The sequence below is a fragment of the Coccomyxa subellipsoidea genome (assembly GCF_000258705.1).
Source record: "Coccomyxa subellipsoidea C-169, whole genome shotgun sequence".
Taxonomy (NCBI): Eukaryota; Viridiplantae; Chlorophyta; class Trebouxiophyceae; family Coccomyxaceae; genus Coccomyxa; species Coccomyxa subellipsoidea.
The window spans coordinates 1,330,706-1,344,771 of NW_005178027.1; the positions used below are offsets into that span (position 1 = coordinate 1,330,706).

Genomic DNA, 14,066 nt, shown 5'->3' on the forward strand with positions numbered 1-14,066 from the left:
GTAGAGGATGAGTGCTACAGAATTGTAGCTCTGGCCAGACCATGGAAAGCGCTCCACGCTATTCTCTAAATCAGCAAATCCCAATTATACGTTCCCACACCCTAAGGTATCCTATCAAATGTGCAAAGGCTCCTGCTGCTTGCTCATGGCAGCTTGCAAGGAAAGATTGATTGAGCGATGAAGAATTGCAGGCAAATGTAGCAAATTGTAATGAATTGCTGGTAGAATCTCCACCCAGACAGATAGGCACCATGCCTCATTCAGATGAATCCGGTCGTCACTGTGTGCGCAGGAGGGCTGCTCTTGGAGGGCTGTGGTTCGGCGGGGGCCTCGAAAAAGTCTCCTGCACGATCCAAGACACACCCATGAGCAATCATATAAACCCCAAAGTCTTGGTTGTATTGGGCGCCAGAGAATACACTCGAGCACAATGCACAGGCGCCTTGACTGCTTCACTACATCCTACGCTCTTTGCAGGCGATAGCACCGCTTGCAAGGAAGTGACCAAAGGGTCATGGAGGGAAGCAAAGAACAAAGGACGCCAAATGGGGAGGAGAGGTCCGTGCTGCACCTGGCAGGGGAGGGAACTCGAGGGAGGGCAGCGCGGGGGCCAGGGAGAGCAGGTTGCCAGGGGCTGAGCGGGGGCCAGCCTCGATGGCGGCGGCTGCGGAGGGGTGTGCGGAAGGGTCGCGCAGCTCCTCGGCCACCAGCCGCGACAGCAGCAGCGGGTCAGGCGGCAGTGGGTACGCATCCACCAGCAGTCGCGCGTCCTGCAACGGCGTCAGCACCTGCTGCCAGCAAGGTTGACCGTCACTTCACAGATGTCCTACAGCTATGGCAGTGCTTATGTGTGATGCTAGATCCATACTGCTGCACATGCCCCTGGCAGGCTATCAATTCGTTGTAGTGTCAATCACCCACACCACAATACACCCACGTGCAGAGACAAGTTGGTGCGCAGAACTGTTCAATGCTGACAAGAGAACAATGAAAACAGGTGCCTGAACTCTGGACTCATCAGCTGGACCAAGCATGTCCTTGCGCCTGTCACGTTGCCTGTCACGTAGCGACCACCAAGTGAAAACCCCTTGCTAGGCTGTGCTGATGGAGGACCCGCCTGCTGCAAGTAGCGTAGAGAGTGGAGGGACAGGGGCGCACCTCGCGGATGCCGTACTGCGCGAGGCCGTAGGCTTCCTGGTGCTCCTGAATGAGCGCGCGCAGGTGGCCCTCCTGCGCGATGCTGGCCTCTGTGAAGGCGTTGAGGCCGGCGATGTCGTCGTAGGACTCGGGCATGGCTGCCCGCAGCGCCGCGGCCGCCACCGCGCGGCTGTGCTGGATGCCCTGCAGCCGCCCCAGGAACTGACGCCGCAGCGCCACTATCCGGAACTTCTGGTCCATCGACAGCCCCAGCGACGCCTGCGCCATGTCCGCACACCCTCACGCTTGCACTGACATGATTGTTAGACAGATGCTCTTGACGATGTCCAGTCATTTTCATACAGCACTCACAATCCCCCTCGCAGCATTTCTGCCCCTCGGTCCTGTCTTCAGATCTCTGGAAAATAGAATACAGGCACGTCAATGACTCCAGGTCCCACTTTCTCAGCTAGGCAGGGGGACTTCAGGATGGGAGCTGGTGAGGCACGCACCAGTAGGGAGCGGGCGGCCTCGACGGAGCGGAAGTGGGTGGAGCCCTCACGGCGCACGTCCAGGCTGATCTTCATCAGCTTAGACATGTCGTTCTTGCCGTACCTGATCAGAAACCGACTTATAATCTAAGGACTTCAGGACCAATCTAAAATTGATATGGAAAGGTAGCTTTCAGGTGGTTTCAGAAATTTTCAAGATATCTTTGGTAACTTACCACTGCACAGCCCAGCGCTGCGCCTCGACCAGTTCATGGATCTGCGCCAGCGCTGCCCCGTCCCCGCCCTCCTCGGACGCCAGCAGCAGGTGCGTCAGCTTGTTTATGTAATCCTGCACACACCATGCATGCCAAAATTTGCTTCTTACAAGCTTGCAATCTAATGTGCCTGCATGATGGCTGGCCCCAGCTTGGTGGGTTAAAGTACAAATCTTTCAAGATCAAACTTGAGTCCAATGCCTTTATCCCAAGGAGGATCCCTTCAACTGCAGCACAACTTGGTTCGCACATCATTAGCTGCCTGAAAACATTGCCCTGAACGAGTTCCTGCAGCAAAATTCACCAGAAAGCCATCTCCTCATGAAGATTGTTTTATTTCACCAAGAAATACTCTTTGCCGCTCAGCTGAGGACAGGCTGCGCACCCGCCACACTTTCTTGTAGTCCTCGGGCGTCATGTTGTCCATGTGCTCCTTCCTGATCGAACTCTCCAGGCCGCGCCCCGGATACACCAGACCCAAAAATGTCGCCGATGCCGTCACATGGTCCGGCACCGCCGCTGGCATGTCCAAAGCCTGCACCCACAAAATTGATGAATGCGGCAGACAAGGAAACAATCACACAAGTGCTCGTTGAGCCTGCGCCCTGCTGGGCTGAGGAAAAGGTGGGGGCAATGCATGACAAGGGAGGAGGCAAGCAGACCTGCGATGAGGCAGCGTCGCCGCCGCTACCGCGCACTTGGACCACCTTTTCCAAGAGGCTGTTGCGGTTCTGCAGGTTGTTCCTCTCGGCCGTGAGGCTGCTGAGGCGATTCGAAAGTTCCTCTATCTGTTTCTTCAGCTCCTCGGACTCGGCCTGCATAGAGTACACCATGCTCAAGCACGATGCGTTGAGTGAACTTAACGGGCTATTCAGGCACTTTATTAAAGTACTACTGTGCAAAGAACCCTCGGCACCTTTTTCCTCTCCCTGTATCTTCTCTGCGCTCGCTTGGACTTCTCCTGCAGTGCTTTCTTCTTCTTCATTGCTTTGTCTGCAAGGAAACATACAACACGTAATCCATCATATTAATGGCAGCATGCAGATGAGTCAATTTCCACTAGGTAGCGTGCTCAGCTGAGCAAGACTCCTGTTCCAGAATATTGCACCGTGAAGAAGGACACACAAGGGTCACAAGAATAACAGCTCGGGAACAAAACAGTGCAATTATGATGAGGAGTGGCAGTGCATGCCTGTCATATCATCGCTGTCGATCCCGAAATGGCTATGATCTGTGCTTGTCCTGTTCAGTGCCATGTAACCAGGCCCATTAATGGCACCATGCATGCCTCCAGCAGATGGAAAGGCACCACTGATCGTCGGCAGCATGCCTGACATGGCCTCACTCGATCCTAACTGCATGAATGTGCTTGTCATAATCGGGACATCGTCGAAAATAGTTCGAAGGCCCACAGAACTGGCGTCTCCACTAGTTGCGTCACTGGGTGGCTCCGTCATTAAACTGACTCTTTAAGTGTGATGTCAGTAATATTCCCTTTGCTTGTACGTGTGAATGATGGGACTTCTTCGCTTTGATGGCCGAAAAACCAATTTTGTGTGGCAGAGGGTCGACCCCATCGTAATTGCTGTTCCATAATGCCCTGCAGGGTTTCTGAATGATTTCCTCAGCTGTTTCGTTTCTTCATACATAATGAAAAAAGAGAAGATGCAGATGCTATAGTAGATCGATATAGAGACCGGTATTGTTGCTATTGCTCATTTGCGAGTGGCAAATGTCTTGGGAAGATTTGCAGCAGAGTTGATCGACAGGAGCAAGATGCGGCATACCTCCCTTGATCTACGGGGGGCAATCCTTCTCATACTGTCAATCTCATTTTTGGTAGCAAATGCCAGCGAGGTATGGGTTGTGAAGTATCTGAAGCCCGTCTTGGGCGATTGATCTGTCACTTTTGTGATTGTGCCTGACGCAGGAATTGCTCAAAGTCTAAGGCCCTGCTGGTTGGACCAGTACAGCATTTAGATTATCTAAGAGAAAACTCATGGAAATACACAGGTATACACATCTGAGGACGAAACAGCGTTGAGGAACCTTGTCTTGTCAAAGGCGGGATCATCAGGGGATTTTGGAGCGAGGTGAAACACCAGAAGTGTTTTGGAAACATTTATTTGTATCAATCTACAGCACCTCTGCCTAAACACTACATTCCACGTTGGACTGGTAGCATCCACCGCCACATGTCATTGGGATGTTCTGTCCTGCAGCTTGAAGGATGCCTACTTTGGATCTGGGGCTCTAGCGGTCTTGGGCGCGACAGACATGCTTCAAAAGGGTGCTTTATGCAACCTGGCCAGCTCACAACTAGCGTCTGAGTCGACTGACCTTGAGACGGCCTTCTATGCCAGCCAGCTTCAAGGCATAGCCGGGTGTGTGACAGAACCCCGCATTCCCACATCCTTATAAAAAGCATCCCAATCCTCCTTGCCACTGCATCACACCACGCCACAGTCTATTTGTCCACACGAAAGGCTCGAGCATGTCATGGCTGCAGGTGTGGTGACAAGAAGGCGGCGGCGAGCGCGGAGAAGGTGGCGGTGGCCAGTCTGGAGTCGGGGGTGAGCGACATCAGGAGCGCGTACTACGCGCTGAGCACGCTGGCAGTGCTGGGCCGCAAAGCACCCGCCAAGGCCCTGGACAGCGCGCTGGCGCTGCTGCAGAAGCTGAAGGCCAGTAAGGGGCGGCTGAGGGACACCCCCAAGGGCGCCGCCAGCCTGACTGCCACCGCGCACGGTTACCTCGCAGCGGCTGCTGCGCAGAAGGCCGGCACCATCAGCAGCCAGCACATGCCCGCTGTGGAAGGCCTGCTGTCCGGCATCCCCCAGGTGGTGCATTTTAAGACTTCATACATGCCCAACATCTTCAATGGACTGTGACTCACAATATCGTTATTCACCACAGCCGGCTGCATGCCGTGACATGTCAAAATTCCCCAGTACCTTCAGAGGTCAAGTAAAATTATGGTGCAGGTGCTTGAGACGGTGGGGGGCAGCAGCTTCTTCTCGGATGCTGACGGGGACGCTCTGGAGGCAATCGCCCGCTTTGTGCAGGGCACCGAAGCCACCTGCTCAGACGAATGCAGTCTCGACAAGCTGCAGGTGGGAGCACTGGTCACCTGCTGCACATCAGATTCTTTCCTATTGTTCCATTCAGGAACACCTTTGTCTCTTGGGCGCATCCGCCTTCTGGTGGGTTGGAACATGCCAGTTTGTTCATAACTCTTTGGTTTGAACAGTGCTGTGTTGCAATGCAGCTTGGAGCGCTGGCCAAGATGCTGGTGAGGGCGAAAGAGGCCAGCTCTGTGCAAGACGCCTACTATGTGCTGAGTGCCCTTGCGCTTCTGACCAACGCTGGGAAATTGCCGAAGGCTGTGACAATTTCTCTGCTGTCTGCCTCCGTGCCTATCAGCAGCGTGAGTCCCGATCTCAAGCAGGACAAAAACTGTAGAGGGTGAAGGTTTTTGTAAGCTTAGGGAGCTGCACGCAATGAGCTGCTGCATGAAGATATTCACTTGCATGAAGTGCTGCTTCTGCTAGTACGCAAATATCAAGGTGGCAACCTGTGGGGTGCAGCCCGAGGTGGAAGTTCTGGTGCAAGACTTTGAGGGCAAACCTGCGGCCGTGTCTGGAGTCGAGGGAAGCATCAGCAGGGGGGCCAAGGGGAACGCAAAGCCCATCAAGTTTGTGTCAAAGGGGCAGGGCTCATTTAAGGCGTCCCTGACTGGCCTTGATGTCTCTCTGGGGACCTACCGGTGCGCATCTTGCCTTTTTTTTACCCAATCCGTTGCCCTGGCTTCATGCATGCAAAGCATGAGCAATGCTGACCTCAAACATCAGACATGAGGATGTCACACCTTGACAGCTGCAATGCGAATATCATATAAGAGGGCGTTGGCATTGAAGACTGCGCATGCTGCTGCAGGGTGAGTGTGGCGGCCACCGAGGAAGGCAGCAAGGCCAAGGTGGCATCAGCCACCTTCCCCATTGCCCTGACTGGCAGTGTCGAGGTTGTTGAGGCGACACTGACTGTTAAAGGGAGTGACACGTCCACAGTGAAGAGCAAGAAGACCCTGCCCTACCCCAACAAGCTCGACAAAGCCCTTGACCTGGACCCCAACAGTCAGTTCAAGGTGTGAATGTTTCCATATTCTTCATGTTCTGTACTGGTCTCCGTTTAAACGCAACCATCGCTGACAAGCATGCTGAAGTTGGTCTGACATGAGTATGAGTGGGTGGTATGTCTTGGGTCAGGTGACTTTCACTGCGAAGTTCCCAGAAAGCGCCCAGTCCTTCACGCCACAGCAGGCATTCATCAGCCTGAAGAGCCGAGTGAGCGGGGCCCTGGTGATTGTGGCCGCCAAGGCTGTGCAGTCCAGCCCTGATGACTTCAGTGCCACCTTCAGCCCCAACACTGTCGTGAAGCAGATCGGCACTCAGGTAGGCCATCTTCGCTGCACCTTCTCATGGAGCTCTTGGATATTTCGCAACTTGCAATACCTTGCAACATCTGGCAATTTGACCAGTGCCATTTGTGGACACAGTTGATTGGGTCTTGCGGATCCAACAAGGGGTAGGATTATGGCAGCCTTTACCTGCAACTTGACTGCAGACGCATCATCACGTAGCAGGAAAAGCGTGAAGCAGTTAGAATATCAACTTCAGACATGTGAAGGATGAGACATCTGATCCAGAGTCAATCACTGAAAGGTCGGAGTAACCCTCGCAGGCAGGCCTGTTTGACGTGACGCTGTCAGTTGGTGACGAGGCGCTGGCGGAGGCGCTGGTGTGGCCGCTGGGCGCGGTGAGCGTGAGCCACGCGCCGGCGGGAGAGGGAACGGCCGCGCCGACGCAGCCGCCGCCGTCAGCTGCGGCGCTGGAGGCTGCGCGCAAGCCGCCCATCCAGCACATGTTCCGCCAGCCCGACAAGCGCCCGCCCGCCGTCGTGTCTTTGGCATTCGCCGCACTTTCCGCCACTCCGCTGCTGTTCCTGCTCGTCCGGCTGTCCCAGATGGGCGTCAATCTCAAGGTAAGCCTTGACTGCTTATGTGCATCAATGTGCTCGATGGGTCACAGCTGCTGATGACTTGGGCCAGGTGGGGCCAAATCTTGTCGTCAGAGTGCAATATGTGCCTTCCGAAATTTGCATGGTCCTGCGTTGTGTGCTTTTCTTTGATGTAAGAGTTATGGAGAGAGAGTACTTGTGAATGAAGGTTTCACCGTTTACATGTGCCTGTCTGTTGCTGTCTCAGGGCTTCCCATCGGGCGGTGCGGCAACCTATGCCTTGGCATTCCACGGCGGCCTGGCGAGCATCCTGGTACTGTACACCGTGTTCTGGCTGCGGCTGTCGCTCATTGACACGCTCCTGCCTCTGACGGGGCTCAGTCTGTTCACCTTCTGGACGGGCTTCAAAGCCTTGTCGCAGCATGCCAGGGTAGACATCAAGAAGGAGTGACACAGTTAACACATTTTGTCCTGAACTGGGGGGTCTGCATGCAGTCGAGTGTCGGCTTTCAAGATTCTTTCTTGCTATGTTAGAATTGAGTAGCCCACGAAATGATTAGGCCATTTGAAAACACCGTTCCTTGCAAGTCGGGCCTGTAATTATGATACAATAATACAAAGCATGCATTTCCAATGCACCTCTTGGATCAGACTGGCACACACTAGGTCACAGATCACAACTTCAGACACTGAGTCGTCACAATTTCATTCGTTCAATACTATTATTGGATGTACTTGGCAGCGAGGACAGCAGGCTGAAACCAGCCTTGTAGCTCTGAACTGACAGTCAGTCTGAAGGCCTCATGCACCCGTCAAAAAACCATATGGAACCTCCACATGCTGTCCCCTGGCACAAAATAGAACAAGTAAACTGAGATATGAGCTACAACCCTCCAGAAGTGTACAACAATGTTATTGATTAAAAAAAATGGCAGAAATGAGGGTTCAAAAGGCACACCTGTTGGCTGTTGGGTCCATGTCCTCCTCCAGCAGTGCTCTGAGGGAAAGTGCAATGATGCCCACCTCGGGAGTAGGTTTTGTCTGCAGAAACTCCTTGTCATCCCATTGGATGACAGGCATCACCTTGCGCAAGAGAACACCATTAAACATGAGAGGTGAATCGTTGACGTGCCCAATGAACTTCCACTTGGCAAGAGGCTCTGGTTGCAGATAGGATCCAGTGACACACCACAGTGCTGCTGCCAACCATGAAGGCCTCTTTCGCCTGTTTTGCTTCCTCCAATTTGAATGGTCTCTGGCTGACCTTCTTTATGAAGCCCAGCACATCTGCATCACCCCTGTCAAGGACCTGCACATCCACAAGTTGTGCCCTTTTCAGCCGTCGCCTTACTTGATAAACTATAATTAAGAACTCTACCATTGCAACAGGATCAGCCAAGTTTATTCCTATGACAGGGGCGATGGTCAGATACGACAGTCTAATCAAAAGCTTTTGCTTCATGCGAAAGATGGTGATTGTGTATGATTTTCTCATCATTCCATGCCCCTGTCACATCCCACTTGTTTGACAGCTCTTCAAAACCTCACTGCCTCTTTCAATCCTTGCCAACTTACTCCTTGCATGCCTTATCATAACCCACCGGATTTCACAAGATTTTTTTACAAGATTCCAAGATCTGTGTATACTAATGTACAGGAGATGCAGAAGCATGCCTCTCTGGTAAGGTGCAGGAGCCGCTGCAGAGTGACGCCTGCGAGCGTCTGCTCAAAGGGGGGCACAACCATCTCACCCCCATGTGTGATGATTCCAATATTCATGACTGGCCCCTCTGCCACGTAGCCTTCACTGTCCACAAACACCCCCTGCACACGTCCCATGCTGCTGCTTCAGCACCATGGATGGGGCGGAGCAATATGTCCCAAGCCAGGCAAAGTTGCATGCCTCTTAACCAAAATCGATGCACTAATGTCCTGTTGACGTGCAAACAATGGTAAGGCCGCAGACAGAGCAAAATAGAGGAGCAGCAATGCTTGCTGACTTGTGAGGGAAGAAAGCAAGTTTGAGTACCTGATCGAAGCCCTCCAGCTGAGCATCCAGGGCCACCAATGCATTTGCCAGGTAGTTTGTGGATTTGAGGGTGGCGAAATATGGGTCCTTAATTGGCACGGGTGAAGTCTTCACTTTCCAGCCTATCCTGGGATCTGGCGGTGCTGCATTCTTGTATGCTACACAGTAGAAACTGGTCTGCAGGCATTCAAGGGGCGAGATGCCAAAGCCGCCGCGCCCAGCACTTAGCCAATACCTGATGCTTCCTGCCAAAGCCAACAGCACCCTTCAACAACAATTGCTTGCAGCTCTGGGGAGTACCAGACACAGTCCTGCAAGTAATGATATTTTCTGAAACTAAACACACCCGTGAGGCTGCGACAGGACGCTAGTTTTCAAGGAGGGAGATGCAGAAGCACCTTCAAAGCATTTGGTGGCTGCTGCTGTTTCAAGGATGATCCGGCGGATCTGATTTCTAGGGAATGGAGGTGTCAAGGCTGCCTTGGAAGCCGAGCTGTAGAAGCGGTCCAAGTGATCATCCAGCTGATACAAGTAGCCTTTTGTTAATGTGGCAGTGTCGAAAACGGCATGCCCTCTGTGGACCATGTGGTCGTCAACAGAGACGATCATCAGGGCCGGATCCGTGACAATCCCGCCAAGCTCTGATGAGTAGAATGCCATGTAATTGCTGATCGCATTGTTGTGGACTCCAGCATACAAGGCATCAATCACCTGGCAGCCAAAATTATCCGAATCACTTAATGCAAAGTAACACATATAAATTATCTATAAAACAAAATAGAAAGCAGACTGAGCACCTCTTGAGAGGTTAGAAGCTGTGTTGGTCGCGAGAATGGTTCAACAAGACCTCCCAATGTCTGCTGCACAAGAGACCCAGAGAGCCCTATCGTCTCAAACTCTGTGTCATTTGCTGAGGCGTGGAGTCGTTCAACGCTCTCGACTTTCAATCTTCCAAGACCGCTAAAAAGAAGTGCAGGCGCCCTTACACCAGATTGGCAGCCAAGCTCTCTCTGCACAGCGCCATGACAGAAAGTCTGACGCCAAGTGCCACTCAACAGTGCTTCCATGGTATGATCTATCACATTTGTGTCATCAAGTATGGAGCGGCTTAGGGCACCTTAAACTACAATCTAAGCGTGTCAATCTCTCATGGATTCAGATGAAATCTGCTGGCCGCCGAACCCTTCAACCCTTGAACTGGTTCCGGAACTATTTACGGAACATTGTTTTCCGAGAAAATCAATTCTTCTCTCTTAAAAGGAATATTCAAATTCAAAGAAGATATAATCAAGTAAAGTACGTTCACTCGATATGTTGGTCAAAGGCGCATCCGCCTGTTTTACCCGAATCCCTGCAAGGAGTGCTTTCTCTACTGGCACCAATGGGAGAAGGCCTCAGAAAGCACGATCGGTCTTTGGGCCATGCAGACATCATCTTAGATACCAAAAATGTCAGTTTCAAGTGATGCAGGCTCAGAGTTCAGATACATCAGCAGGCGAGGATGAGGTGAGGTCATGTTGATCTCTGGAGTGCCTGCAGCTATCTTGTGAGATAGCGTGTTAGAACAAACCTGATGAAAACTCTGGTGTGACAGGAATTTGAGGGACTGACGGAAGAGGAAGACTGGGTGGTGAGTGAGATCTTCCATGTACTGCATATCCATATCTGAAGCACTGCGCGAGGCGAGGCCAATTGATGCTGCAGGTGCCAGGTGGTAGCAACGACTCTTTGACTTCAAACACTCAATTAGGCCAGGCTGTGCGTGAAGCATGCGATGAGCTAGAAACACTTGCGGCCTTGGTGAGTTGACAATCCCATGCAGATCCTTTCACGTCTGTCATTTTGCTGGCGCAAATCTTAGGAGGGGTTCCAAGAGTACCAGCAACATACTCTTCCATCCAATCTTCGGCTCGATGATATTTATCTGGTGCCACTGCAGGAGAGGGAGTCACTGAGTGAGGCGCAGCAACTCCTGGAAAAGCTGGGCTACAAGGGGAATGTGCTCCATAGCGGTGGACAGAGCCTCGGGAGTGCACCTGCACGAGTCATAGATGTTTTGGAACCAACCAAACGGGAAGAGGAATAAGGAGATAATGTTCTGCGGCCATATCCAAAGAATCTTTGTTGTTTGAATCACTGTGCACCATCATCACTAACGGTAACAGGAATTATAAACAGGTTGTCTTGCAATTACTGCAGTGATCTCCAAAATTTTAGAGTGCAGATGAACCACAATTTTATGAAGGAGTGTTTACATTGACTTGATCCATATGGTGCAACTTGAAATTATACTTGGAAAACGCGTGTAGACGGGGTGGCCCAATTTTGTGATAGCTGGTGCTGGTGATGCAGCCAACGTGAGAATACCTCAGAAACGTTATTTTCATGTCCCAAGTCAGGAATCCCAGCAACCTGTACAAAGCCCAGCAACCAACTCTTTGGGGCTCTCTTTCAGGCCCCAAAGAGGCCAAGCCTCGAGCGAGAGGCAACAGGGGTCCTGGAGGCAAATCCCTTGGGTGCAGGGGTGAGGCCTGGTGTCTTGGACGGCTGAGGAGCCTGCATCGGTGTTGTCAGCGCCCTCCCTCTGCTCTCATGTGCACACCACTTGTGCAGGTCTTTCAGCAGGTGCAGCAGGTCCGGTGTCTGCTGCAGCTCGGCTATATGTGTCCCAAGGCGCGACCGCACATAGTTCAAGTACCGGAACATTTGCTGCATGCAACACAAACACATCAGCTACTGTAGAGACAAGAATAATTGGGTTCACTAGTGTCTGTTGGCTGGATAGAACTCAGGGCAATAACAAAGCGAGTGAAGGTCCAAATGGCATAGATGCACGCACCTCGTTGGCCTGGTGAATGAGATCCACCTGCACAAAGCCAAACATTGTAAGAGCCCAAATTGCGTGATAGTATGGGTTCAGGCAAGCACCATGACACTTTCAGGCACTGTGCCAAAACAGGGCTCACCTCTTTCTCAGCAATCCTGATGTTGTTAGCAGCCTGCGCACGGTCTTGTGCCAGCTGCTGCACATGCGAGCGCAGAAGAGTCAGCTCCTGCTGCGCTTTGGCGGCAGCTGCTCCGCATGGGGCGTGTGCCTCTGTCACCTTCTTGAGCTGCGCAACAACAAGCAGACACTGCTCAAAACTTTGTGGAAGGTTGGAAAGTGTGGATGCCGTGAATGTGGATGTGAATGTGGATGTGGATGCCGTGAAATGGCCTGGTAGATTGTGACATGTGACAGGCCACAAAGTCGTCAACTACATTTCTTCATCTGTCTATTATTGAGAGATGACTTGCTGGACATAAAGCCAATAGAGCACCTCAGACTGTGTAGTGCGCAAGGAGGCCTGCGCATCTGCAGCTTCCTTGCGCGCTCCATCCAGTGCTGCTGTCTGCTCTGCCAGCCTGGCCTCCAGCTGTGCGATCTGGCTGCCGACAGAACTCTCTGCGTCTGCAGCTGCCTTGTGTTCAAGCGAGGCAAACTCCGTCAACTCCTGCCTCTGCCTTACCTGCATGAGGAACATGTCCACTGTGTGACAAGCTGAGACTCCAGGTTGCAAGATGCCGCATCTGTCCTGTCCCAGGTAACACTGTACAAGGTCTCTGAGGACTGCCAAAACAGGAGGAGGCAATCCCGGACCTCGTTCTCTGCAATCTGAGCCAGCTCCTTGTTGCGAGCCTCTGTGTCATACACAAGCTTAACAGCCCTGGACATGCACCTCCTTCTTCAGTACCTAAAAGTTGCGGCGAGTCTGAGACAATAGACATGAGGATGCAGTGAGCCAGCAAGGTATTTGCTCGATATCTTACTTCTTTGCTTTTGCTTGCAGATTGACCCTCTCAATCCTGCAACGCTCTGGAGTAACGCCTGTTTGACTCTGGAGCTGGTCTCGCTCGGCTTGCAGTTGCAAGCATCGGGCCTGCACACCAGCAGTTGTTTGATCAGTACCTGCCAGCAGCAAATGCATTGCGAAGATTTTATTACCCGAGCAGCACTTGTCCTATTTGATGAGCTCACCTTGGTGGTTTCCAATTCCACTATCGTGGCTTGCAGCCTTTTCTCTCCAGAACTGATGGCTCCCTCCAGCTGCACTGAAAAATACCAACATCCATACAAGGGATACAATACAGTGCGCAAATTAGGGTAGATGAACAATATAATATTCTATCGCACCTTTGCTATCCTGCCCTTGTACTGTCCCTGCTGGCGTGCTAGGTCGTCCCTCGATGCCTCCATCCACCGCAGCTGCTCGACAGCACAATCTCGCTCCTCCACGAGCTGTTGCCTCTCGTTGCTGCATGTCATTGATTGAGAATGTTGCGCCTCAGTGACTGAGTATGCAAACTCTCAGGCCAAGCAGAATTGCAGAAAAACACGCCACACCTAGTCAGATTGTAGATGTCTGTGCTTGCACAGGAATGGCTCAAATCCATCCGTGCAGATGCCGTATCAATAGCACATGCGCGTACTGTCTCCAGTTCCTGGCCACAGTCGCTCGATTTTTCAAGTCCGAGCTTGGCAAAGCAAACGGTCGCATGAGTACAAAGAGGCTTGCAAGAGCACTTACGTTTATACAGCTTGCGCCCTCTATGTTCTCCTTCTCTTCTGCTCCCTGCTGATTATATACTAGGCTCATAATGTCTCACGAGAATTTTTGCAGTGTATTAAGTTATGCAGGGGTGGGGGGGGAAGAAAGCCCTGCCATGGATCTTTGGCAGCCTGTCTCTTTGACACACGGATTAATTGTACAGATTAGAGAGGAAGGACAGATGCATGCAAGTTCCTCACGTCTCCAGACAAGAATGGTGCTTCACAAACAGCTCAGCAAAGGCTGTCGCTGACATTTCTTGAATAAGGTTCAATATATATCACCCTGAGGGTTTTAGCTGGGGCTTGAGGTAGATGCGGTGAAGAATGAATGCATTGATCCGCTCGCTAGCGTGGGACGGCCTACTTCCTGTGCCAGGCTTGAGTCGTGATGATCGGGCCGGCATCAAACCCGGTTTCAGGACGACTTGTTGGATTTGTGACCTGGTGAAATGAGTGTAAGGTGCTACAAAGTTTGGTCGGCTGAGGAGGAGGAAGCCCTCCGAAAAGGGGTCCAGAAGCACGGAATA

General features: G+C 52.1%; 3 protein-coding genes across 3 annotated transcripts; all 3 read right to left on the minus strand.

Annotated features, from left to right (window-relative positions):
• Positions 1–260: 260 nt before the first annotated feature.
• Positions 261–2,888, minus strand: COCSUDRAFT_58027 (hypothetical protein; the record flags this gene model as incomplete). Its single annotated transcript, XM_005644808.1, has 8 exons — positions 261–343; positions 572–770; positions 1,159–1,416; positions 1,650–1,752; positions 1,865–1,977; positions 2,289–2,438; positions 2,566–2,718; positions 2,820–2,888. The coding sequence occupies 8 exons, from the start codon at positions 2,886–2,888 to the stop codon at positions 261–263; spliced, it is 1,128 nt and encodes a 375-aa protein (XP_005644865.1).
• Positions 2,889–7,119: 4,231 nt separating this feature from the next.
• COCSUDRAFT_30869 (D-aminoacid aminotransferase-like PLP-dependent enzyme) lies at positions 7,120–10,093 on the minus strand. Its single transcript, XM_005644809.1, has 7 exons — positions 9,746–10,093; positions 9,347–9,659; positions 8,949–9,193; positions 8,594–8,743; positions 8,109–8,228; positions 7,878–8,002; positions 7,120–7,766 (listed from the first exon to the last, which is right to left on the minus strand). The coding sequence occupies exons 1-7, from the start codon at positions 10,013–10,015 to the stop codon at positions 7,721–7,723; spliced, it is 1,269 nt and encodes a 422-aa protein (XP_005644866.1). The 5' UTR covers positions 10,016–10,093; the 3' UTR covers positions 7,120–7,720.
• Positions 10,094–11,399: 1,306 nt separating this feature from the next.
• On the minus strand, positions 11,400–13,254 carry COCSUDRAFT_58030 (hypothetical protein; the record flags this gene model as incomplete). The annotated part of the gene is made up of 6 exons (XM_005644810.1): positions 11,400–11,657; positions 11,788–11,814; positions 11,915–12,061; positions 12,269–12,457; positions 12,967–13,035; positions 13,123–13,254. The coding sequence occupies 6 exons, from the start codon at positions 13,252–13,254 to the stop codon at positions 11,400–11,402; spliced, it is 822 nt and encodes a 273-aa protein (XP_005644867.1).
• Positions 13,255–14,066: the final 812 nt, after the last annotated feature.

Bases quoted from the DNA above. Each gene is read 5' to 3' on its own strand.
- COCSUDRAFT_30869 (XM_005644809.1), bottom strand. From the start codon at position 10,015: ATGGAAGCACTGTTGAGTGGCACTTGGCGTCAGACTTTCTGTCATGGC. The intron at 9,660-9,745 runs GTGCTCAGTCTG...TTTGGCTGCCAG, and splicing joins AGCTTCTAACCTCTCAAGAG to GTGATTGATGCCTTGTATGC. The intron at 8,744-8,948 runs GTACTCAAACTT...GGACGTGTGCAG, and splicing joins AGCTGGAGGGCTTCGATCAG to GGGGTGTTTGTGGACAGTGA.